At 52.2% G+C, this 25273-nt stretch overlaps 8 protein-coding genes across 8 annotated transcripts; 6 read left to right on the forward strand and 2 right to left on the reverse strand.

Annotated features, from left to right (window-relative positions):
- Positions 1-1598: 1598 nt before the first annotated feature.
- On the reverse strand, positions 1599-3378 carry B0T26DRAFT_10766 (RTA1 like protein-domain-containing protein). Its single transcript, XM_060433257.1, has 3 exons — positions 2759-3378; positions 2513-2687; positions 1599-2440 (listed from the first exon to the last, which is right to left on the reverse strand). The coding sequence occupies exons 1-3, from the start codon at positions 3221-3223 to the stop codon at positions 1800-1802; spliced, it is 1281 nt and encodes a 426-aa protein (XP_060302184.1). The 5' UTR covers positions 3224-3378; the 3' UTR covers positions 1599-1799.
- Positions 3379-8484: 5106 nt separating this feature from the next.
- Positions 8485-10060, forward strand: B0T26DRAFT_759116 (nucleotide-diphospho-sugar transferase; the record flags this gene model as incomplete). The annotated part of the gene is made up of 3 exons (XM_060446374.1): positions 8485-9071; positions 9161-9642; positions 9713-10060. Exons 1-3 carry the CDS (start codon positions 8666-8668, stop codon positions 10058-10060), a joined length of 1236 nt encoding a protein of 411 aa, XP_060302185.1. The 5' UTR covers positions 8485-8665.
- Positions 10061-10410: 350 nt separating this feature from the next.
- Positions 10411-11456, forward strand: B0T26DRAFT_10782 (uncharacterized protein). The gene has a single exon (XM_060433258.1). The coding sequence runs from the start codon at positions 10510-10512 to the stop codon at positions 11050-11052; it is 543 nt and encodes a 180-aa protein (XP_060302186.1). The 5' UTR covers positions 10411-10509; the 3' UTR covers positions 11053-11456.
- Positions 11457-11935: 479 nt separating this feature from the next.
- Positions 11936-13136, forward strand: B0T26DRAFT_736262 (Alpha/Beta hydrolase protein; the record flags this gene model as incomplete). The annotated part of the gene is made up of 4 exons (XM_060443309.1): positions 11936-11958; positions 12051-12139; positions 12236-12980; positions 13076-13136. The coding sequence occupies 4 exons, from the start codon at positions 11936-11938 to the stop codon at positions 13134-13136; spliced, it is 918 nt and encodes a 305-aa protein (XP_060302187.1).
- A 3549-nt stretch (positions 13137-16685) lies between these two features.
- On the forward strand, positions 16686-19225 carry B0T26DRAFT_745366 (uncharacterized protein; the record flags this gene model as incomplete). Its single annotated transcript, XM_060444556.1, has 7 exons — positions 16686-16858; positions 16955-17250; positions 17356-17519; positions 17587-17693; positions 17768-18520; positions 18585-18778; positions 18867-19225. 7 exons carry the CDS (start codon positions 16686-16688, stop codon positions 19223-19225), a joined length of 2046 nt encoding a protein of 681 aa, XP_060302188.1.
- Positions 19226-20560: 1335 nt separating this feature from the next.
- Positions 20561-21862, forward strand: B0T26DRAFT_736264 (camp-regulated phosphoprotein/endosulfine conserved region-domain-containing protein; the record flags this gene model as incomplete). The annotated part of the gene is made up of 3 exons (XM_060443310.1): positions 20561-20596; positions 20757-21093; positions 21789-21862. 3 exons carry the CDS (start codon positions 20561-20563, stop codon positions 21860-21862), a joined length of 447 nt encoding a protein of 148 aa, XP_060302189.1.
- A 126-nt stretch (positions 21863-21988) lies between these two features.
- Positions 21989-23050, reverse strand: B0T26DRAFT_669733 (metal-dependent protein hydrolase; the record flags this gene model as incomplete). Its single annotated transcript, XM_060439095.1, has 1 exon — positions 21989-23050. The coding sequence occupies one exon, from the start codon at positions 23048-23050 to the stop codon at positions 21989-21991; it is 1062 nt and encodes a 353-aa protein (XP_060302190.1).
- A 798-nt stretch (positions 23051-23848) lies between these two features.
- Positions 23849-25126, forward strand: B0T26DRAFT_736266 (IEC3 subunit of the Ino80 complex, chromatin re-modelling-domain-containing protein; the record flags this gene model as incomplete). The annotated part of the gene is made up of 2 exons (XM_060443311.1): positions 23849-24069; positions 24148-25126. The coding sequence occupies 2 exons, from the start codon at positions 23849-23851 to the stop codon at positions 25124-25126; spliced, it is 1200 nt and encodes a 399-aa protein (XP_060302191.1).
- Positions 25127-25273: the final 147 nt, after the last annotated feature.

The raw sequence follows: 25273 nt of genomic DNA on the forward strand, positions 1-25273 counted from the left end.
GAATGTTCCCCAGCAGAGACATCGCGACCGGGGGAAAGGTCCTTATCATTCGAATCTACAGGAGGGCTGGTGCTTGGCACTTCAACTTCGCTACTGGCCCCCTCATCTCCAAATTCCCTCGCCCAAAGCTCCTGGTGGGTTGCCTCCTTATCGCTGGCCTCATCGGGCTTCTCGTTGTCAAACTCTTTGTCAGTAGATCCTTCCTTGATAGTACCCTCGACGTCAGGTTCGCCGGCTATCTCATCGCTAGAAGTATCATTACCGGGATCTATGCCTTCGGGATTATTATCCTTAACATTCCCGTCAGTAGATCCATCATTGACAACGCCCTCGACTCGAGGTCCATCTTCATCAACTAGCGTATTTCTAGAGTTACTGCTGTTAGAATCGCTATCTTCATGATTCTTGCTGTCAGTATTCCTCTCACCGGGACTCTCGGTATCCAAATTCTGGTCAATTGACTCTTTACCAGGATCTTCATGTATACCATCCTTCCTCCCATTGGAGCCCTCGCTGCCTGTGCTTTTTTGGTTGGAATTTGCCCCTGCTTCATTGTGAATCGAGTCCTCATGGATGGGGTCTACCTCATCAGCCTGGGAAGAGCTGTCGTGGTAAGAGTCGTCTTGGCTAGATTCGCCACCTGCAGAGTAGTGATCGTCAATACTAGACTCGGCCTTGATACCATCATCCGTGGGCTTCTCATTGTCAGGTTCCTCATTGCTAGGTCCCTCATTGGTAGATTCCTCATTGCCAGATTCCTCATTGCTAGATTCCTCAACACCATCACTTCCTAGGGTAGATGGTCTAGACCCCTCGTCTCTCGATGATGTGCCGGACGGGACAAAAGCCTCCAATTGTGAGCTAAACCATCTAACTAGTTCTTCAGCCATTTTTAGGGGGGGTTTTCTTGATGCTTCAGGCGAAGAATTAGTGGCGGATAGTAGGTATGATTTTGCCTCTTTTCCAACATAAGCTTGTAACTGTAGAGCTTGGAGAAGTGGTTGAGATGAGATGCTGGTTTCCCTTTGGTGCATGCTTCGACGCGGAACTTGGCTGTTCATATAATACTATATAAAGGCAAATTTCTCGAACACATTCTTTGCTTCTTTTATCGGGGTGAACAGGATGACGGAGGAAGAATGGTAGTAGTGTTTGTTTTGCCGTGAAATAAAGAGTGTCAATTGGCTAGGGCGATACCTTTGTCCACAGCAATTCCAACCTCGCGCGGCGACAAGCCCGCCGAAAATACGGATAATCCTATAATGTTCGGACCGACAGCTTCTTCTAGCCATCAAAATGCGGGAGGATTTGGATTTTGTCCAAGCGCTGGAAGATTATCTAAATAACTACCAAACCAACTCTGAGTCCTTGGTAGAGTCTTGCTTTGAAACAAGGTAGCCATCACCTGGCAATATCATTGGCCACGCATATGCCGGCCTATCCGGACATTGCCCCCGGATTGGAAAGTCCAGGCTCGTATCAGATACCAACGTTACACGAAAAAGAAAAAGGAGGAAACAAATATCTCTCAGAAAGCAGTGGTGGGTAATTATATTTCCAGTGCCCGTCGCCCAACCACTTGTGGAGTGAGTCCGTCAAACGTTAGTCAGTCCCAAAAACATCATCCCGATAGCCAAAGGCAGCTAGCCCGAATAGCAAAACAAGTCACAAGAGACAAAGACTGACGCTGGCCCATACACCTAGCCGGTTCCAAAGTCGGAGCCAGCCTATTGAAACAAAACCGTCGTAACAATCGTAGCGATAATAGAGTTTTCGAAGAGAAGCCGAGGCCGAAAACTTCAGGTCCAAATCGAGTTTGAATCTACAAGTCGCGGGTTCGAAATCTGCCTTGCTCTGTTCTTTTTTCCCCTAGATGACGAGGTCGAGGAGGACAATGCCGGGCTATAGGGTGCTCTGGCGGACGGCGATATGGGACCTCTGCCGGCCGGAGACAGATACGGTGCTGAACCGGTTGGAGACAGGTAAGGCACTGTTTGTGGCTTGGGCAGGTTATAGGTAATCCAGTGGTGAACGGGATATTGAAGCGGCGATGCCAGCAGAGCCCCTGGGGCCTCGGCTATCCCGTGGGGAGAGCGGTGTGCTAGCGGTTGCGGCAGCGGTTGCGGCAGCGGCGGCGGTGGCGGGAGGGATCCCGGCGTGAAGGGATATGGTTGCGATATAACCCTTTTTATCTGAGGGTTTGATGTGGGCTTCCGTCGGGTTGCACACGCAGGGTACGGAGAAGTTTCTGCCCAAGCCGGTCCGAACGCTCTCCCCGGCGGCGCAGCGGACAGAATGATGGCTGCAATCAACACAAGCGTGTCGTCGAGAAGAAATATCGCCACTTGGGATTGGGCGAGAACGCTGCCCAGGCCGCCGGAAAATGCCGCAATTCGTACAGCTCCCCGCACAAGAAGCAGCAAGGTAGCCAGCTGCATGCCTGATCAAGTCTTAGTACACTTCTTGATTTCAATTGCGATGTTGGTGCCCTGTTGGGGAGGGGGGACTGTACAAAGAAGTAATCTGTTGAATCGCAATGACAAAAAGACAGCCGAAAAAGTCGGGTTAAAGACGTAGCGGCGGCGGTCGAGTCGATAGACAAAGTACCGGTAACCGACGAGGAAAGTGGCAAGACCGGCAACATTGAGACCGAGGCCGGCGAGGAGGATATATGACCCCTGCCCCATCTTTATCGGTGTCAGCAAGCACGTAATCACGGACCCAGATTGAGCTGGACGGCAGAGTAGTTAGTCAATACCTCAACAACAGTGCCGGCACTGGCCCCGTAGACGGCCCCAACCAACTGAAAGGCCAGAGTGAAGACGTCGAGGATGATAAAGAAGACTCCTAGGTAGACGGGGCGGGATATGAGGCGAAATTCTTGACCGTAGATGACTAGGACATGGGGTAAAAAGAAGAAAATAGCGGCGCTGATAAAACTCGGTCCCCAGAGCATGCCCGTTATGTAGAGGGCGAAACTAGGGACGCTGGCGGCATCGTTCTGGAGCAGGATCTTGCCGACATGTCCGACAATCTCGAGTAGCAGGCCGGCGATGATTAGGGATGCGTAGAGGAGGGTCTTGTAGCGGATGCCGGTATAGACGTTGACAGGAATCAGGGAGGCGAAGGCAGCCAGCATGAAGGCATTGCCGGCAGTCGACGGCGGCCACGACACAAAGCCACCCGGAGTTGGGCAAGTCTCGGCGGTGCAATCTCGGGCCATATGCTTGCTCGCTGGCGAGGCGTCTCCCTCGCGGCTGACGATGGGCGAGGGTCGAGGGCCGACATCAGAGGCGGAAAGGGCAACCTGAGGGGGCAGGTAGGCAAAAAAAGGAGAGAAGGAAAGAAAGGGAAACGGCGGCGGCGGGAAGGAAGCACCAGCGGGTTGGAGATATAATATCGATTCGGGGGGGGGGGGGGTGGCTCAGCCCGGCGTGTTTGCTTTCAAGTTCCCTGGAACCTACCCATGAGGTAGGGTGTTGTCGAGGGACCCGGCAGTTCGGGACCAGCGCCTAACATGCATACGGGACCAAAAGAGCAAAGCACACTGGCCAGCAGAACGGGGGCCAACCCCAAAATGCTGCCGTCCTGCAAAGGGGGGGCCGGTTTTTTTCACAGCCAGCTAATGAAGATGAGCAGTCGTGCAAATGACCCCCATGGGACGTGGGCGGGGAAGCTATCGATACGCGCATTTGCAGCCAGCGATGAGCGTCCCATTTGCCCTTGTTCAGTCACCAACGTCCCTTCCTCCCTAGCCGCCCCCAACCAACACGCCCGCCTGCCTGTCTCTGGCACTCTACGTCTGTCTGCATTTCAACTCAAATACGGAGCAGCCAGCACGAGACCGTGGGCTCGCGGCAGCCAATCAATCAAGCCTCCCGAGCGGCGCAGAAGGAAAATGTTTTCACCGCGGAGCCACATGCGCCAAACAGTCCTTGCATTTTGCATTTTGCGTTTTGCATCGGCTGTTGGTTCTGAACTCGGCTCGTGTTGGTGCGCGCAAACAGGCCTCTAGCCCAACGCGAGGGGGGCGAGGCTTTTGCTTCTCTGCCAACAAACGGCCCAACAGACCAATAGGCGTTGGCTCGTCGAGATCGAATGTAAACTAAAGAGAAAAGGGAATATTATCGTCGCGGGAACCAAAGAACACGATGGGCCAAGCCCGACGTCATCCGAAAACCCTGCCCGGCAGTGTCGACGAACTCTCGAGACCTGATTGAGCATCGACCAGATTACCTACCTTGTTAAACTGTTGGTCCATCCATGCCAGTTGATCCCATTGAAAATGCTGAAAACTGCCCGTGGCTCTAATCTCAATTGGAGCGGGCAAGGGTCTCCGGGGCCCCCTCTTGACTGGTCTAGCAGCCCGCATGCTTGAGAATGCAGAACTGCTGATTTTGTGATACGCGGGCACTAAAACCTTGGCTAGAACGCGGTGGGAATCCCTGCTAGCTCCAATGAATGAGCATCAGCGAGCGTGAAGCAGTGTTCAATATCGGCGGTTTGTTCGTCTGGAGCTCACCTTTGACGTTGGTACAAATGAATCACTTCCCATCGCACACGGCCATCAGCATAGTTAACTCAAGCGAGAGGAGGAGAGAACAAAAGTAAACAGTCGTAACTAGAAGTCTTGAGGCATTATTCACTTGTTCACCTCGAATTTCGGTAGTCTATTAGGACAGAGATAACGTTCCAGCAGGTGCTGAGCGAATTAAGTAAGTATCCCATCTGTTGATTGAGCTTTGCTGTATATCAGCAATGACCTCGATCATCAAGAGTTGGCCCATGAAGAGGACAGATTCCTAGAGATTGGAACTTCCCACTCTTCTAACTTCTTATTCTAAATAGGTATTATGATCGCGCTCTTTGTTCTAATCATTCTACCTATAATAGTAATTGGCTCATGGCTTGACTCTGAAGGTGTGCTTCAAAAAGAATGACAGCAGCGCCGGACTCGCTTTTAAGCGCAACCGAAATTTCAGACTCTATGTTCACCGCCATTTGAAAAAATGATTCGTATTCGTATTGGAGCTGTACAAATTCGAGCAAGACTCTCGAGAGTGCTAATGACCTCACCTCCTGGTGCCATGTTATTTACCGACGGGGTAACAGTCATTCATGATTATGAGAGCGCGTGAAATGTTTTTATATTATAATCTAATAAATGTGTCGAAGCATTTCCTTCTTCAGTCATCAGAAATATATTTGATCGCGGTGCCGTGAAATAAGGTGAGATACAAGCCTCCTAGCGGCGCTTAATTGAAAGAGGGGTGAAGGGCAGGAAGATCAGTTGAGTTGATCTCACTAATTAGTTAACTATTTAATTACATTGCAGATGGCGAGGATAACTTCAATCCAGAGCAAGTCGTCAACGAATTAAACCCCACCTATTGGCCATTCTTCGAGTTTTCTCCGAGGGTATGCCCGAAGGATAGAGACATGGAAACTCCGGCGCAGATGACTCGGCGTTCTGATTGTTAAAGAGAGCGTATGTTAAATCGTCGCCATGCACTGTAAGTACAAAGGCGCCTAAGCGTTACGGCTCACCGCCCAGGAAAAGACTACATTTTACAGCCCAAATTACCGCATTCGCTGGCTGCCCCGCTCCAAGCGCTGGCAACTCAGTTGTACCGCAATTGCACCTTGCCGCCGTCGCCAACGTCAACACACTTCCGAATGCGGTAATTCCGGCTCAGGGCCGTAGATTCGCTCAAATCGTTCAAATCCACAACAAAAAGCGAAGCTGACTTCGTTGAATTCGCTTACATAACAGAGCCAAAAATGCAATTAAAAATTGCAGGCCTGCTTATAACTGCTCATAACTGCATACAACTGATAGCCCTCCTCGTCCAAGCCTTCCAATGCCCGGGCAGTAGGTCGCGGGACCCTTCCACTTCGTGTAGGCTTTATAACACGATCTTTAGCCACTCACATCGCTCAGATCGTTTAGATCCTCAAGTGAGACCATTCCTATCGCTAGTTAGTACTGCAGCGATGATGAAATCAATGGAAAATGAAGCCTTACCGATGCGCTAATTGATTGACGGCGCCGACGATGGTTTTTAGCGGCTGTGGAAGGTCGGTTGCAGTGGAAAGGTAAAAGCCGGGTAACGTATAGTAAAAAGTGGTAAATTACTACGCGGCAGAATCTTGGATGTACTGGAGGGTGGGGCGAGTGGCTAGGGTTAGGGTTGTATGCGGGGGATTACAGTGCATGATGACGGTTTAACAGTGGAGGGTTACGCTCTCTTGTTAAATACATTTCAAATCTCATGACTGAGATGACTAAGACGACTAACCTCGTAACTGATTGAGATGGAAAGTGCAAGGGATATCGATTTACCACAAACGTGGTAATTAACTACTCACTCTGTTAGCGATGACGGGCCGAACTGCATGCCCTGTCACTAACAGATTATGGCCGTTAAGGCCGGCCTCGGTGACGGAGCTATGCGGTTAAGAGTCCCCTAATCCGTCCGTACTCCCTCTCTACGAGCTGCTAATGGTAAAAGATTCTCCGTCTTGAGAAGGTGTCTTGTCCATGTCCGATACTCACGACCTGGCCCGCCTCATGCATGCAGGCGTTGATACTGATACATTTCTTACCAGACAAACCAGGGCTGTATCGTGCATAGCGGGAAAGAGTCCTGCCGCGATATAGTGTATGGCCGAGCCCTTGCTAGCACCGATCACGACCAAGGTCAAGCGTTTTTCTTTTTCTTTCCATTGGCTTGTTTTGTTTAATGTGGCTTAATGGTGCCAGCGACATACATACTATGTATTTATGGGCTTATAATTGAATCAGCGATGAGAACTTTTGTCCGGAAATCCCCTTTAGGTTGCTCCCTGAAATTGAAGTGACAAAGCGACTTCGACTTGAAGCGTTGTTGGGTATCATAAGGTACCATCAATTTCCCCCCCAGCCCCTGAGAGATTGTCAGTTTGTTGGTTCTTCGAGGAACAAGGATTAGAACTGCCGCTTCTACTCGGCCCTTTCGTGTCTTAACTAAACCTGCTTAAAGCTTGGTTTACCCTCTGAAATAAGGTAGGAACCATGGATGGGGGCCGTGTGCCACTTCGCTGGCCCTACATACAGAAAGACAAGTCTAAAGTCAGTTAGCTCTAACATCAGCCGAAGGGTAGCAAGAAACAGTCCTTACCTACTTAGTAGGTACTACCAAGCCCGGAAGGATCTAGCTTCAAGGTAACGATCTTCCAGGGGCTGGGGTGTAGGGTGGTTCTACAATACGCGTATAGGAAGATTCCGGGAGAGAATGTGGAGTCCCGTCACACGAAGGATGAATGGCACGAGTCTCTTTGGGGTTTCACGGGGAAATCAGGAGGGGGGATATTATGGAGGCGTGGGGGGTCACACCCGCGGAATCGGATTGACAACCTGGATTTGCTTCTCGGCCACAGAAAACTCCGTAGGGGTAGTAGGGGCGCTGCAAATGGGCCAAGCAGCCACGCCACAGCACCGCCTTGTCCTGTATTTGGGCTGGAAACAGTATTGTATGTATGTACTGTATGTACATACAGTACTAGTGCTGCATTGCCCTTACATGGAATTATCCCCTACCCACACGAGCCGTTGGACCAGTCGGTTGCCTGCCTTGTGCTCCTTCAGAGTTTTGACCGTAAACCTGCTGTACACGTACGGATATCCGTACAGCTCCCTAAATCTGCCTGCCGAATTTCCAGTCCTTCTTTCCATGGACTCTGCCCTCGTACTATGTAGGCGGCTTCCTGTATGCGACGGCTTGCGGCTTCACAGACCTGAGACGAAACAAGCAATACTCCAAGTTATCACAGAAGACGAAGACGTGCAGGATTTTCAAGCTTGAACTGAGCCTCTAGGATTGCCACAGGGGGGCCTCGAGAGTTCCCAAAACAGACTTTGGAATCACAGACAACACGGGCCTCCGACAGGCCTCTGGGGCTCTCTCTAGTAGGCATGAATCTAGCCTGCTCGGAACTTGCCACTTACCTACTTGGCGGCGTGTTTTAGTTGTCTGCCGCCCTACAGACACACCCAGATACGGAATAGGTAGGTAGTCGATCCAAAACCGGTTGTCAGTCGTGGGTGCGATACCCGTCTAGCTGAAGGTAGGAGGCAGTGAAGAGCCTAACACGGCCTTCCCGGTCGACAACATGCTAGTAGATATTGTATTTAAGATTTAGCGGATGCTAAAAGCAGAGAAGACCGAGGCTTTCTTTGAAGGCGAGGCCTGAAAGCAGCCCAAGGTCCGTCTCGAGTCGGAACGCGCAGCCTGTTGTCACTGCCGCGACCCAGCATTGAGCCGAAGTCCGCGGACAGAGGGCGGACGGATCGACGGGAGCCGGTTACCAAGCCACACCACAAGCCATCTTGTATATACCGGCAATGGCAACCGCCTGACAGGGTCTTGTTACACCGAGATCAGGGGGTCGGCTTTAAACATTAAGGGAATGGAATGCAAAACTCTAGGTCTACGATAAGACCCTGGGGAGTGATGTGCTTGAATGCCTGGCCAGCCTATATAAGGCTCGCGTGTGTCTCCTGAAATTGAGCATCTAGATGTATTGTTTCCGTACATAATAGAACAAGAGACAATAGAGAAACTTCCAAAGTCCACTTCCTGTTTACCCCCTTACTTGCCTTCCCTTATCCGCTACTAGCGTCGATATGCGGTCCATTCTCGAGGAATCCCGGACGGGGCGCAGTCTCTTACCCTTATATGCCAGCTCTTCTACCTCTGCATCGCCGCGGTCGAGCCCTCCGCCGTCACACAGCAAGAGTCCCGTATCATCGGCCGATAAATCGTCCTTCAACCCTGCTATCATCGACGAAGACTATTTGGTAGTCAGAACCGTTCATGGGAATGACGAAGGCGATGCCATGCACTTCAAGTCCTGGCAGCGCCTCTCTGGCCGCTTGCTCTTTGTGACAGGCGCCATCCCTGCCTTCTTGGGGATATGGGCAAGCGTCATCCAGCTTGGGGCACTGAGAGATCCAGTATTGCGGGAGACAGTAATGCCTCTAAGAATACTGTTAGCAACTCTCATGACCTATGTCGGCTTTATCGATTCGCGTGAGTATCTACCTTAACTTTGCTGTCTTTCTCTGTTTGGCTTCCCCATGGACCTCACCTTAGCTAACATGTCCTGCTTCGTGCCACAGTCGATTCTATGATACTCGCAATAGTAATGGTGTACAACTCGATAGGGAAGTGGCGCCCAAAGCTCCGTCTTCTGGGAGACAATGTTCCGTCCGTAGACGTTATCGTTGCCGTGTGCAACGAGCGCATCGACATTGTGCAGGACACTGTGCGGGCGGCCCTCAACGTCGACTATCCCACGAACCGCTTCCGCGTCATCGTTGCCGACGACGGCAGGTCGCAAAAGCTCGAGGCGTGGATTCTGCAGCTTGCCGTTGACACGCCCAACCTTCATTATACCGCGCGTGTCAAGAACGGCGGGAAGCCAGACTACAAGGCCGGCAACCTGAACCATGCCATGCGGTTCGCCGAAACCCTGCCTGGAGGGGCGGCCGAATTCGTGGCTGGTCTTGATGCCGACATGATTCCTGAGCGGAGATGGTTGCGAGCAGTAGCCGCCCACATCGTGCGGGATTCCAAGATGGGCATGGTCTGTCCGACTCAGGTAAGTATGGCTACCTGCAGCAAGATATACTTGGGGCCCTACCTACAGACAGCTGACTTGCGTGCCATAGCTCTTCTACAATATGCCAAACGGCGACCCTCTTTGTCAATCGAGCTTGATAAACTGGAAATGTGCTGACATCTTTCGCGACCACGTCGGTTGCGGGTGGAACCTGGGGTCTGGTTGGATTGTTCGGCGCCTGGCTATTGACGACATCAACGGTTTCCCTACTGACTGCCTGGTCGAGGACATTTGCAGCTCCATGCTCACAATGGCCGAGGGCTGGAAGACGGCTTACATTCCCGAAGGCCTCCAGTATGGACTGGTGCCCGAGACTTATCTCGGTCACGTCAAGCAGGTAAGCACTTCACTTGCCCCCTTCCCCCTGACCTTGAGATCGATGAAAAGTCGAGGCTAACTCTTTGCCCTTGGAGTTCACGCGCTGGTATATGGGCGGCTGCCAGATGTTTGTAAAGTTTGGCGGCTATATCTCTAAGTCGACGACGAAGCAGATGCCATTCCTTGTCCGCTTGATGGGCTTCAGCAACGGCCTGAGCGTTCACATCAAGACCCAAATGGGGACTCTCGGCATGGTCCTGACGCCGCTTGCAATCATGACGGGGACGTGTCTGGTATACTACCGGGACATTGACGAGATGCGGCGTTTGCTGCGCGTCAGTTGCGCCATGGTGCTCGCTCGCGCGCTCAGCGACATGCACAAAGCCACCATGACTGGATACTGGGTCTCGATAATTAGCAACGGCGCGGATTGGATGTCTCCATGTGAGTACCTACCCCCCCAGGCCTCATTCATCTCTCTGTGCGAATAAAACTAACGCTCTGCCGCCAGATTACACGATCGCGTGGATGCGCGCCTATGTCTTGCCCGAGCGGCTCGGAGGGAAGGCCACTAGGTTCACGGCGACGGGAAGTATCGTGAACCCGACGTTTGAGCGAGACGCATCTCGGCGCATCTCGCGGCGGCAGCGCCTGTACCACATCGTGGTGGAGTGCGGAGCTTGGATTCCGGTTCTCGTCATCTTGTCGCTGGTGGGTGGCGTCACGGGCCGGATCCTCTACGAAGTGTACGGCGCTCCCGGTGCCAGCCGGGCCGCGCATGACACCTTACTCCAGGTGCTGCGAGCCGTTGGCTGGCCTTCCAACTCCTGGTTCCTCACCTTGGGCGCCAACCTCACGCCCCTGGCGTACGCCTTCTTCCCGCCGGATGTGCCGCAAAGGGATCGTCTGATGGGTAAGAGGGAAGAGAACGGCGCGCGGTATCCGAAGTCCACCGAGGAGAGGGCCAAGATGAAGTCGACACCAAGGGTCACCTCGTCCATCTTTCATGTCCTCTACTTTGCCTATGTGTTCTACAACGCAGCCTTGCTCTACGCGAGCCGTTGGATTTAAGCTGTAATTAATTAATGAGCCGTCTAGGAGACTCGGGCTGCCTTTGGGCCGCCGGAATGGGTTCGGAAGGCGAGCGCTGGAATTGTGCAAAGAAAGGAGAAGGAAGATAGATGGACGAATGGCGTCCTTTTCATAGATGTATATACCCTGAGTGTTTCGATTGGTGGTTTGCCGTGCTGTGAAATACCTTAAAGCTCGTGAGCTTCGAGGCTCCTGAACCCCCTTTTTGCGGTCACGCATATCAGGGCGAAGTACTCCATGTTTTGATAGTTTGCAAGAAATCAACGGTTTCTTACGATAGGTAAGGTAAGTAGTGAAAGAACATTCCCCGCCTAGCGTTATTTGGTACAGAAATAGATCAGAGACGGCGGTGGAGCCCGCAATACTAGCAAGGTCAGGTAGCTTCGTTCGCATCGTACCATCGGTATTTGGCGTCAAAGGCGGCGCTCTTCAAGTTACTAATCAAACATGTTTACCTAATCCGGGACCTCCTTGGCGCCAAGCCGGCCCATGTGCAATGACGACACAGTTGAGATGTCCCCCAAGAGTTCTAACTGAGGTGGCGCCTGCACAGGGAATTGACTATGAAGAACGTGTGGGAATCCTTGGAACCGGCAAACGCCCAGACAAACAAACAGCTCCCCCCCCCCCCCCCCCCCCCCCAAAATAAACCCCCCTTTTTAAGCGTCAAGGCCACATTCCATTCGACGCCTATCCATAAAATTTCCGTGCTCGTTCGCACTGGGGCTCGAGCGCTGGTCTCAGCTACCTAAGGTACCTACCAAATTACTTTGTTACCACGTGCCAAGGTTGGGTTTCACGGGGTGAAAAGGGGCACGAGACCTCTACGCTCAGATGAGCGTTTTGGTCGTCCGCCAGAGCAATGCGGCGACGGCGACACGCCTCGTGACACACGCAGCACAAGGGAGCGGCCGCTACCGATCCCCGCCGTCGGCCCGTGGCTTTTGCATCTCGGTATCTCTCTGTCGTGGCCGAAGTACTAAGGACCATCGCTTCAAAGACACCAGGATCAAGGGCTTGGGCAGGGAGATAGACGATGACTACGCCCTCATAAGAGACCGCTATGGTGAGCACCTACCGGCCTGCGTCGTGGATCATGCACCATGAGACCCTTTGACGTTCTCACTGCTCACTGTAAAAAAAAACCCCTACAAAACAAAAGCCGTCCCAAAGCACCCTATTGTACTTGCACATGGCTTGCTGGGCTTTGTTGAACTCAAGCTGGCCGGGAGCTACTTGCCTTCTGTCCACTACTGGCGTGGTATCAAAGAGGCTTTCAGCTCTCGGAATGTCGAGGTCATGACGGCATCGGTCCCGCCCAGCGGCTCCATCGAACATCGCGCCGCCAAGCTCGCCCAGGACATTGAAGCCCAAGCCCGTGGCAGGAGCGTCAACATAATAGCCCACAGCATGGGCGGGCTTGATGCTCGTTTCATGGTCTCGCGCCTGCGCCCCGCCGTAGACGTCAAATCGCTAGTCACCGTCGGCACTCCGCACCACGGCAGTGCCTTTGCCGACTTCCTCATCGACGAGATAGGGCCCCAATACCTGCCTCGCCTATACCGCAGCTGGGAACGGGCCACGGGTTGGGAAAGCAATGCCTTCACACAGCTGACGACACGGTACATGACCCAGGATTTCAACCCCCAGACGCCCGATGATCCAAATGTGCGTTACTTCTCATACGGCGCAATGCTCCGGGCCAAGCCGCCTCTCCTGAGCCCCTTCCGCCTGTCTCACCGAGTCATTGAGCGGCTCGAAGGCCCCAATGACGGCCTCGTGAGTGTCAAGAGTAGCCAGTGGGGGACATACAAGGGGTCCCTTATAGGCGTCAACCATCTTGACCTGATAAACTGGAGCAACCGAATGCGCTCCACGTGGCAGAGATGGATGGGCCACCATCAGTCGTAAGTAACGGGAGATATCTCCCAGCGGTCTTCCCAAGACGCAGTCGTACTTTTTAGTGCCGGCCATGTCTGACTCGGCTTCTCTATCTTGGCAGGTTCAACGCAATCGCTTTCTATCTCGACATCGCCGATATGCTGGCGAAAGAAGAGCTCTAGGAACGATTTGGTCCGACATCGAGTAGTTGAGCGAGACTTATGACCTCTTAGAAGGCTATTAGATTGAAATAGTATTCTGTGAGCATGTCAGCGATTTGGTCAAGTATATTTTCTTTCTTCCTTTGTACACTAGAGGGCATCAAAGTTGGCAGTCCACGTCGGAGCTGCGTTTTGTTGGCTCGTCGGCGGATGGGGCTGGAGACACCGCATCCGTTGTTCGTGGGTAGCTAGCCAAATGAAACCTTCTCCCAACTACATCTAGGGACTGGAACAAAACGTCACCTGCCTTCCCCTCATCTCTTTCGAGGTATAACTCGTGACTTGGGCAGGACTAGGGTGGGGTTGCATATCTGCAGAGGCCGTTGTGGTTGGAGTTCCGTACCACATTCCCAAACTGGCCAGATAGGCCTTAAACGTCACATTTCTCGGCCATTGTCTTGGGCCGAACTATCGCCAGCAACCAACCAGTCTAGGTTCGGACTCCACTGCTTGGGGTGGAATATGACCGGCTCTCAGGATTGTCTCCCTGGCCGGTATAATAAAGATGCCCCGCCTCGGCACGAGCAGCACCTATGGGGAGTCGGGTGCCGCAAAAACATGAATGGCCATCCAGCGAATTTGGCAAAGCTCCTACGATGTAACAAGGTCGAAAATAGTGGCGGATGAAGGTGAATGGCTGGCGTGCTACAGCTTTCTCTTTGAGCGCAACGTCCGACTAGCTGCAGCAGCTGCCTCGTTCTGGACTGGAAAAGAAATCTTCTACGTGGTTGACCAGAGGCTCCGGTATTACCCAAATCTGGGAGAATGTTTGCAAGATGCTCAAGTCTTGGATAACAGTGTCGATACTGGTGGATTGCTATGCCATTCCCGTCACCGCACTGCCCCTGAATAAATACTCGATGTGAACGTTGCCATTTTTGGTAGCTGGGTCTGGCTAGGGCACTAGAAACCCGAATTCATCTTGTCCGGCATACACCAATGTCCCACAGGTTCTCGGCATCGACACGTGGTGGCTGTCGGCGGCAAATGTTGCGGTGCCGTGGAGCACGACGGGTAAAGGAGTACGGGGTGCTACCTGTAGTACTTGAGGTATGTGAGCGAAGAGGTAGGTACCTACGTGCATCCAGTACCGGAAGCGCATGCACAAATATATGGTGGCCGGTTCACGGTCCCGGATTTGGCCAAGATCTTCGAGACATACCAAGGCGGGACAATTCGGGCACAATAGCAGCACCACAGAATCCATCGCATGCCCGCCTGAGCAGGCGGGCCCCATGACTGCCTGGGACGGAGATGGCCCGCCCACCCGCCGCAGATCTGGTGTAAGGTACGAGGATGATCTGAGCTCTGGAAAAGTGCACTGTCCAGTAAATACCTTACCAGTCTGAACTGCTTTATGCGGCTTTGGTGACGCCCCTTCCGCTCCCCCACATGCAACTCAGCATCACAGGTAAGGTAAGTCCGAGACCCAAGTATTGTGACCCAACCGCGGCCGACTTTTGAAGCCACGCTAGCAATTCACTATGAATTTCCATACCTTAGGTAGTAACGATGTTAACACCCTTTGCTAAACAGGAATTCTGGTGCGCATTTGCAGCAATATCAGAAGACGTGACGTTCGGTTTTGTGTTCTTTTGTTACGTTTGGTCGATCGGGTGGTCTTTCTTGGTTGGGGAAACGGTCCGAAAGCTTTTCGCGCAGATGGTCTCCGTAGTTCTCGTCGTTGTTCTCCTTGTCTTGGCCGTGTCCCTAAGATCGTACCCAGCCATGACTCCGTGGGTGTCGTCATACGTTGTAGTCTTGTTTTGTGATGGAGCCCAGGCTCGACTGAAGAGGCTGCTTTCATGGAAAATACATTACCTAAGGAATTTATATTCCATTTTTGGGCCCCGTGTCGAATGTGTAAGTAAGTTGAGGTGGCACGTGGATTCCTACGGCAGCCATACGCTGGAATACAGCGTGCATACGCTTCATCGCAGCCCGCGGCAGGGGATGGTTGATCTCAAACCTCTTCCGGCTTAGCCTCAATTTTCTCTAGGCCTTATGCCGTCTTGAACACAAGCTCACCACTTCGAATGTAACCGCGAAATATACAACCAACAGCTCGAGTCTTGTCGCTCCCTTTGTCGGGGATCTTCTCCCTTGCGAAATCCGTTTCAGGGGCAGTCAACTGCACCTACTACGCATCAGCAGCCGCTCGTCGGCCGTACTGTCCGCCCATACATGACATGGTTTGACATGCCTTCAAATGTCATGTAGACACTGTGAGTGGCCATGGAGATACGCACCCCCAGGCTAACCATGGGGGTAGTTACGTGCGGATAAGCCTTCAGTGATTTGATCCTTTCTAAGCCGCTCTCAGGAACCGTGTGGGCTTTTGTTGGATAGGTTCAAATCACGTCTGCCTAACAGACGAACCCGAAGCCCCCGAAAACAAGATTCTGGTACAATACGCCGCAAAATAGAGTTGGCAGTTTACTTCGTGTCACCTCAGTCTTTCCTGCCACAGAGGTGCTTAAGGTTTTTGAGCTTCCTTGGCGTCGCAGATACCTTATTTTACTACCTGGCTGGGTAATGAGACTAAGGCAACCTGGAAATACCTTATGCACCACGGCTGGGCCATCTCAAACAGCGTGAGCTTTCGACGGCCGACAACAATGGTGGCTTGTCTGCCCGGCACTGCGGTGCGGAGACCTTGCGCTGGACAAGTCGGCAGGATCGTCTGATGCAACAACTCCTAAAGGCGAGTTACATTCTCCCCAGTTCCGATGCAAGACAGAGGACACCCCAGACTGTCTATGTATGGGCCCCAGTCGTGTAAGGTATGGATGCTTTAGCGCGAGTTACCTAAAGTTCCTTAGGTAGGTGCAACCTAGTCCACGGCAAGCAAATACGCAAATTAAAGTAGAAGAGACAGCCTCTCTACGCCACCCCCGGCTCGCAAGCTCGCCTACGGTGGCTCCGTTCAGCTGAATCAAGTCTCTGGCAAGTGCCAGTCTCTCCATCCAGGCTCTGGCAGGAGGGGACCCACGTCCACCTGCTCTCATCATCCTTCCGGCTCACACAGCCACATGGATCCACGCCTCAGGAGTTCTAAATCACATCAAGCACCCTTTCTCCGATTGTTCTGTGTTATTGCTATATAATCCTCCTTCGTCCCGTCACTCTGCCTATGACTTCCCCCCCAAACGAAGCTAAGAAACCCAACGGCCGCATACAGCGTTCCCGTTACTTTGGTCTATCGAAAAGTAACTTGGGCTGACCTCTCTTCATCCGCTCTCACATCAACCTAAGGCGGCAAACTGTCCGAGTGTGCACCCAGCCCCGTTTTCCCACTTTCAACTACTGCACACAAACGCCCAAGGTCCCTGCTTTGCTCAGTGGTACACGCAAGACCCTTGTTCCGTGTGGCTTTCCCAGATCAACCAGATCTGCCTACAACTCTCTCGCTCTCTCTGGTTCTCTCTTCCAAAGGTGCTTGCGCCCCGTACCAGTCTTCTCTGCCGCCATCTTTGCGGTCCTCGCGCTTGACCAATGCGTTTCGTCAAAATGGCGGCCGTTGCGTTGGCAACCTCGGGCCGCGCGGTCGTTGTTGCTGCCTCGGCCTTTATTCCTACAAAACCCCCAGCCGTGCCATTGGCCGTAAGATCACCGTATCTGAATGCTTGGTTGCAGGGCGACTCGGGCTGTATTCTTCCTGGTTCCTGGCCCCGGTTCTGGACGTGAGTAGCCTCCCCCCACTCACACGGCCTGCTTTTGCCCCCTTTTCACTGGCTTTGAGCTGCTAGTATGGCTACAGTACTAACTACACTTTTCAGAGGTCAAATACAGGGCTGGCAAGGTCTGGTCGCTGTTGACGGGACTGTCTACAACTGGATGGGCGCAGCTCCTGGTCCGGCGCTTGTTGACCAGATATCTCTTGAGTATACCTCAACACGGAGCATCTTTACCTTCAACGTAGCAGGAAAAGTCAACTTGACCGTTACATTCTTATCCCCAGTCTATCCTGACGATCTCGGAAGGCAGTCTTTACAGTTTTCTTACATCTCTGCCAAAGTAAAGTCCTCGGATGGGGCATCACACAGTGTCCAGGTTTATATGGATGTTTCCGGAGGTAAGCCAAGTGCTCTGTCTGACTTCCTTTAGGTTTCCGTACTCATTATCTCCTTATTCCGTTACTACCGAAAAACCCGTCCCCGTTCGGTCTAACACGCGACAGAATGGGCCAGTGGCGATCTCTCTCAGGTCGTGAACTGGGATTCCGGCACGGCTGGGGATATTACCTATCACAAGTTTTTCCGTGCCAACCAAGCCGAGTTTGCGGAATCAGGGGAAATCGCCAGCTGGGGAAACTGGTATCTATCAACCAGCTCTGAAAAAGGTGTAAGTTTGTGTTTATGTGTCTTGTTTCGTCCATGTGTATCCAATGACACTAACGCGAGACGAACAGATGACTTGGCAGATTGGCCAAGACACGCTGGTCCGAGGCCAGTTCGCGGACAAGAGAACGCTAGCAAACACAAAAGACAGCAATTTTCGTTCGGTGAGCTCAAATTGGTAAGTTCTCATGATGGTAACACCGCTTGACCTCTTGGTGTTGATTTTGGCGGGATCTGGACTGATTTTGGCAGGCCGGTCTTTGCATTCTCACATGATTTGGGCAATGTCCAGGGGAGCGATGTTGAGAGACTGTTCACTCTGGGTGTGACTCAAGATCAAGTCATCAACTTTGCTGGACATATCCAGTCCTTGGCGCCTGTGCCGGGCCTGTGGTTGGCATACTATAACGACGACATCTCTGCCGTCACTGCTTTTTTCGACGACTATCAACACGCAAGCTCCGTGTCCTCAAGTCTCGACAGCTACATTCAAACCGACTCTGTTAAGGCGGCCGGGAATAACTACGCCATCGTCACGACGCTTGCCGTTCGCCAAACATTTGGTGCGCTCCAGTATGCTGGCACCGCACCAAAACCCTATATCTTCTTGAAGGAGATAAGCTCCAACAGCGACATCCAGACGGTCGATGTCATTTTCCCCGCATACCCGATCTTCATATACCTAAATGCGACACTCGGCAAGTATCTGCTAGACCCGCTCTTTGAGAACCAGGAGAGCGGATCATACCCGAATGCATACGCAGAACACGATCTCGGCACCTTTCCGATGGCCAAAGGGTATCCGGCCGGTGACGACGAAGCCATGCCCCTAGAGGAATGCGGTAACATGATCATTATGACACTGGCTTACGCTCAACGGACGGGCGACATCGGCTACTTGTCGGCCCATTATCCTAAATTGTCCCAGTGGGCACAATTCCTGGTTAACGACTCTCTTATCCCCTCAAACCAACTTAGTACGGACGACTTTGCAGGAACACTGGCGTACGTATACCCCGTTGAAGTCGCTAACACGACTGTATGGTCCAAGTTAACTGACCCTACGTAGCAATCAGACAAACTTGGCTATAAAGGGCATAATTGGCCTCAAGGCCATGTCGAAGATTGCCAGCCTGACAAATAACAAAGATACGTTCGGTACTGTGGCGGATATGTACTTGGCCAACTGGAAGCAATATGCCATCAACAATAATGCAAATCCACCTCACACGACATTGAGTTACGGTGATAACAACAGTCATGGTATCTCTATCCCCCTCTCGTCTTCTGCACTCACCTGCCAGTCCACATACTCCAGGCATACACGGACAAATATACTAATCTATGACAGGTCTGCTTTACAACATCTACGCGGATAAGCTTCTCGGCCTCAACTTCATCGACCAGTCTATCTACGACATGCAGAGCAAGTTTTACCCAACAGTCGCTCTCAAGTATGCTGTACCGCTAGACACGCGCCACACGTGGGCAAAGTCGGATTGGGAGATGTTTGCGGCTGCCGTTGCCAGTACAGAAACACGAGACATGTTCATCTCGAAGCTCGCGAACTGGGTCGGGGAAACGTCATCAGACAGAGCCATGACTGATCTCTTCGACGCAGCAACTGGTGGATTTCCGCAAGATGGCCCGACCTTTGTGGCGCGGCCAGTCATGGGCGGCATGTTTGCTTTACTGGCATTGCCCAATTAGTGCACCAATGCCGGGCATAATGCCCACCAAGTGACATTTTCGTTATCTATGTGCATTTATTGAATATGTGCCGAAATTTTGAAGCCACTGCGTGCCCATGGCACTGCATCGCTTAGGAGTCTTGGCATCACTCGGAGGGAGCAGCAACACTGGCTGAGGAGGACCTTGGGTCTCAATATTGCTGTGTGCCTATTACCTATCCATTTTACTTGGTTTGGAAAAAGGAGCCTCCAAAATGCAGATCTGGACAGAAGCAAAAATCTAGGCATTAATATCATCAATACACTGCATTTTTGGCTTATACCCCGTTTGCCTTTACATCTGCTGAGATCGTGTTCTCTTGGCGTCCACCTCAAGACCTGTTGCGACAGTCACAATTGTTGGGACTGGTCTCGGCTTTTTTTCTTTTTTGTTCTGAGTTCCATACTATAGGTAAAGTAGCTGGTCCTATTGGACTTAATTTATTCCAGCCGACCTTCCTCACTAGGCGAATGTCGTTACGATAATGGAGGTCCCCTAAGCAACCGCCTAGATGGGTCAATAACAAGACATGATACATAGATAGTAAACAGAATGAGCACAGAGTTTTTACTGAGTTCCAAGACGAGAGTTTCAATGCCCAGACGCTATAGCCGAAACTAATAACCCCTTGTTCAGATCCATAATCCATTTGCCCAAGTGACCATCATCCCGAGCGCACATATTACGTAGCTAGGGTACCTGGGAACGGAAGGAGTGATGCCATCCGTACCCAGTACCGCAGTAACAAACTAGCAGGGATATTGTCGGGGACAACCGCATGAATCTGGTTGTCAGGCACAACGAGTCTCGATACGACCATCAACACTGGCCCGTGCTTCTTGATAAAGACGAGAAAATGATAGAATCCAGCCTAGTAGCTGGTTTTATATACAGCTAGCCAGCTCTACGATCTAATTAACCATATTTCTCAACTTCGCGATAGCCATTCTTGACGTGAGCTGGATAGATGTCGGCTTTATTTGCGCTGGGGCTCCTTTGAAGCGAAAAAAGGCGTGACGTTAACGGGTGACTGTGCGCTAGCGGCTGCGGGGTTCCTGGGCACGTACCTGCCATTTCGCAGACCTCACTCCACAGGGCGCCAGCCTGCACCATCCCACTTTCGCTCTCCGTCTTCACCCCTCCAACGCAAGTGAACAAACGGCAAGCAGATATATCGCTACTTGCCCGACAGCGCCCGAGAAAGAAACGGTCAAAACCCGAGGCGTTCTGCACAGGCAGCTCGTTCCACGTTCTTTCTTAATCGCAGACAACATCCCAAATAACAGCACACCTATCCAAGACCAACTCGCGACCATGAATCCCCTGAAGGCTAAAAAGGTTGACATCAAGGTGAGCCGCTTTCTCTCTTCCTGCTCATCTCCCTACGATGTACCGCATATCCAAGGACTCCGAGGGGCAGCTCTTCAATCGGGGGGGGGCCTCCCGCAACCGCCCTCGCAGGGCAAGATATGCCAGAATCCGATCACTAATGAGCGTATTGATTGCACAGACTCTATCCCCAGAGGAGCAGCGGCTCTTCCGGCTGTACGGCAAACTACCTAGCCGCAGCGACCACTTTGCCAAGCATCTGAAGGACCGCAAGTACTTTGACAGCGGCGACTATGCCATGAGCAAGGCGGGCAAAGGCGATAGCGTCGACACCGGCTCGGTGGGCAGCCAGCACCCCGTACCCGAGGACATCCCCCACCTCTCGAGCCCCATAAACAGCCCCAGCGGCATCAGCAACATGCTTCACGCGCACCAGCATCACAGCAGCCTGCAAGCTGGCAGTCCAGTCAAGGAGAGCAGTTTTCTCAACCAAGAGACAAACGCCGAGGAAATAGAGGGTAATCCGCAGGGAGGATCTCCTGGAGTTTCTCCAGTCGTCTCTCCGGTCATCTCTCAAGGCATCTCTCCCGTCGAAGGAGAGTCACAGCCTGCTGGCAAAGACGGCCAGGGCGTCTTCCGGGCCGAGTAAAGGGAGGACGCACTCGGTTTGGTCCCATTAAAGCGGCCGCATTTTTGAACACTCCTTTCTAGAGGTTTAGTGACCTGACGTTTCTTTGGTGCCCCAAATTTGCAAGCTGTGCCGCTTGTTTGATGCTCACGAGACCATGAAGTCTATTACGGCGTTGGGTTGATATTATCTCCCCATGATTATAACAAATTGGGTTAGCTGGGAACGTTCCGTTTCCTTCTCGACCACTTTTTCAGTGGGGATTTTTCGAGGTGATTCTTTATTGCTTCATTAAGTCTATGTCTATCTACTCTTTGCTCGTCGTGGGCCCCGCGTTCCGAGGGCTGGTGTAGAGATTGCTCCAAGATTATTCGGGGAATTATATTTGACATATTACGAAGGACAACGAGATTGAGATCATGACATGGCCTCGGGAGGGCGCATCGTTCTTGTCTATTTTTCATGTAATTTTTTTTCTTTTCGTGTTGATAGGAAATTAAGCAATACTCTGGAGATGATACTGCAATTAACCCGGTCGTGGCGCGTCAGCTAGTCTTTAAGATAAAGGAACAAGAAAGGCAAGAGTAGACAATGTAGACGCCGTCTTGCCTAGAATAGAGACAAGCGTAACCACAAATATCAGCCAGCTCTACAGGTAGAGTTTGTCACTTAGGCGGCGACCGAGATTGTGATATCTTCCGCTGTAATTTTGCTATGATATAGTTCTACCCCGGAAGCCCGACCACGGACGATAGCGTCCGATCCCCTTAGGTAATTATGGACGTCTATATTTCGAGAGCCTTCTTTGCCATGGCGAGCGCACCATCAAAAGACTTGTTCCCTCCAATGAACCCTGCGGCGTGCACGAAAACGCAACCGTTGATTCCGGATATCTCGTCCAGCTTGTCGTCCCGGAAACCTCTCCACACCTCAGGCAAAGGCTTCCGGCTCTGGAATGAGTCCTTCGAGTTCGGAACACACTGTATTCTCCACTTTGCATCCAGGGTGGGCTTCTCGGGATACAGCACATAGAGGACTTTCCCAGCCACTTGGATTTGCTCCTCCAAACTGTACAGATGGTCCTTCCATGGTGCCGACTGTCCTTGCAGCACCATGATGCGACCCTCGCCGTCAAACTCTGGCCGGGCAGCAAACGCGCCAGCAACGATTTCCCGCGCCGGGAGCCAAGCCTGAGTGTAATAGTCGAGGTCGCGGTCAAACTCCTCGCCTATTCTCTGGCTGGCTAGCTCAAAGCGCTTGTCCTCAGCCGCCTGCGCAGCGACAGGGTCGTCGGGCACAGGGTCGTTCCAGTTAGGGTTTAACCGGCCCACTACGGAGCCGAGAGTGAAGGCTCCGTCCGAAAATCTCTTCTCGATGCCTGCGGCGGCCAGGGCAGCAGGGTCATAGGTGCTAATTCCATTGTCGTGTGCGTCCAACGCCTCAACGAAACCCTCGTAGATCTTGCGCCATATCAATCCAACCTGCTCGCTGTCCTCGGGGGCGGCAAGACGACGCGCCACAATTTCCCGCCCAAAGTGCAGGTAGACCAGACCGGCGCTGCTAAGCTTGGTAGGCCGGTCAGGGAAGGTGGTGGCGAACGAGCGCTGGTGGTGGTCGTAACGGTAGCGGGCCGGCTCGTACTCGCCGCCGACGTCGACAACGGTGTGGCACTCGTCAAGCAGTTTAGGGTCGCGTGTGCGCACCAAACGCGCACCGGAGTATGTAGGAATGTGTTGGCGTAGCATGTAGACGGCTAGTGCCTCGTCGGCGTGGAAATGACCATTGTGGGTGCCAATGGTGACAAGTCCGCTCTCGGTCTTGAGCCTCTTCGCTGCATTTTCGGCCATTTTGAAGAACGAGCGCAGCATGCAAGTTGTGATTGCAATAAGAATTTGCTTGGGTCAGGAGTATAGGGAAGTCGGCAGAAAAGAAGAGGTTGGTTTTGATTTGAATTCCCTGTCGACAAGTGTGTTGCTTTATAGGAAAATGCAATGGGGAGTCTGAATGGGCACCTTCGGTCGATGTCAATCGAATTCGACTTGCTCTGTACCGTACGGCAAAACAGGAGCTTACGTACTAGTGTACTCTGGTCTAACCTATCAAGGATACCTTCTATTTTCTAAGACCCGTAGGCGGCTGACTTTTAGAAGTACGGAGAATGTAAAAACAACCCTCGGTTCTCTCTCAAACGTGTCATGAATGCAAATCAATTGACCATCGAATACCTAGTGAGGCAGTTTTTCGGGAACTAAGATCATGTTAGTCAACGATACCTGTGCAATAGGATCGAGTAGGCTAGAAATGAATGTACCTTGGTAGGTACCTGCCTTACCCACTTAGAGCTATCCCGTACGGAATACGGAATACCTCCGTACGAATACGGATACGCTTTTCGAGAACCCGCAGGAAATCGTTAACACAGTGTACTGTGCCTGCTTTGACTGTGCACGTGCAACGTTCTGCCCTGGTGCTGATCGTCGCGGATCCAACATCTCAACCTCTCACTGTTATTCGGAAACTGGCATCAATAATTCAGCAACGCGACCCCGTCTTCTTCCTCGCCATCCCAGCTTCCATATACTGGCCCTCCTACTTCCAGTTTCTCCTTATTCCTCCCGGATCATCGTACATAATCGAGCATTGAAATGGATTTCGACACGCGCCGGCGAACTGATGTCGAGGTCAAAGCGGAAGACGATTCCGGTGACACAAGGATGGCCGACGACAAGCCCACGTATCGCTCGTGGAAGAAAAAATATCGCAAAATGCGCATCGTCTTTGATCAAAAGATGCATGATGGCGAAGAACTCCACAAACTAGAGCAAAGAGCGCTGGCTACCGCGCGCAGGCTTGCTGTCCAAAAAGAGTAAGTTGGCTCTCTTCCTCGTCTGCAATACATCACTACCGCACTACCAGCTATCATTGCTAACTCTTCATGCTTCAGCCGTCTACTTGACCTTCTTCTAGATGTGAATAATTCAGCACAAATACCCCCTTCGAAGCGTTTCGATCTCCATATCGATGCACCATCAGATAGCGATGCTCTCTTCCTCGAGATTGACAGGCCATCGACGCCTCCTTCAACACCACAACCCTCCAGATCCTACTGGCGTCTTCTACAAGACGTCCCTCACTCAACTTTTGCTTCGGCGGCGGAGCGTTTCCCCGAATTGATGGCTGACCTTGAAGCCGGCCGTGATTCTCCAGCCGACTCCTCGCAGGGGCAGCCTCACCCCCCTTCTTTCCTGACAGCCGACGATATCGATAACTATATATGGGAGATTGATACGCGCTTGGCCAGCAATGAATACAAAATCACTGGCGTCATGCCGCCCCCCCTACCAACTCTTGCGCCGCTGGCTCAGAGCAATGACACGGTTCCCAACAGTGCCATAAATGGTGCTAAAGACGTTGGCTTAGTGCCTGTGTCAACGAACCGTGACTTTGCGCTCCGAAATCCAACGTCCGTGTACAACTGGCTTCGTAAGCACGCGCCTAAAACTTTCTTACAAGATGCCGAGACACACGCAGCTGCCGACAAGGAGAATGGAGACGAACACCCGTCATCGGCGCGTGGGAATGGGCGGGTGAAGGGCGAGCGTGGTACCGGTAGCGGCCGTGGAACCGGGGGGCCGCGCAACAAGAGAGCGAGCATTGCTCATAGCCGTGAGAAGGGCGGATTGACGTTGGAGACCGTCGAGTTTCCGGATGACGATGCCGTATACGACGCCGTGACGCCCACTACGGCTGGTAGCAAGGGTAAACGGAAACGCGTCATCGACGATGACCCGGGCTATCGACCAAAAGGGGGCTCTAGTAGACCCACGAAGAAGAAGCGAAAGAGTGAGGGCGGTGGGCCTGAAAGTACACCAACGACAGGACCGAAAAGGTCTCGAAAAAGCGCCGCTGCCGCCGAGGACTAATTTGCCGCCTGTTTTACCAGGCTGGCTGTAGCTTTGGCTTTTCAGATGGGCTCTGACAAGTAGACTTGTATTGCGTTGGATCTATTAAGATTACGATAAAACAGCCGAGAAACGCTCCACTACACTACGGGGATTCTATCACTCAGA

The sequence above is a fragment of the Lasiosphaeria miniovina genome, assembly GCF_030549165.1.
Source record: "Lasiosphaeria miniovina strain SMH2392-1A chromosome Unknown B0T26scaffold_1, whole genome shotgun sequence".
In the NCBI taxonomy this organism is placed as follows: Eukaryota; Fungi; Ascomycota; class Sordariomycetes; order Sordariales; family Lasiosphaeriaceae; genus Lasiosphaeria; species Lasiosphaeria miniovina.

Bases quoted from the DNA above. Each gene is read 5' to 3' on its own strand.
- B0T26DRAFT_10766 (XM_060433257.1), bottom strand. From the start codon at position 3,223: ATGGCCCGAGATTGCACCGCCGAGACTTGCCCAACTCCGGGTGGCTTT. The intron at 2,688-2,758 runs GTATTGACTAAC...ACACCGATAAAG, and splicing joins GTGCCGGCACTGTTGTTGAG to ATGGGGCAGGGGTCATATAT. The intron at 2,441-2,512 runs GTACAGTCCCCC...AGACTTGATCAG, and splicing joins ATTCAACAGATTACTTCTTT to GCATGCAGCTGGCTACCTTG.
- B0T26DRAFT_10782 (XM_060433258.1), top strand. From the start codon at position 10,510: ATGCGCGCCTATGTCTTGCCCGAGCGGCTCGGAGGGAAGGCCACTAGG.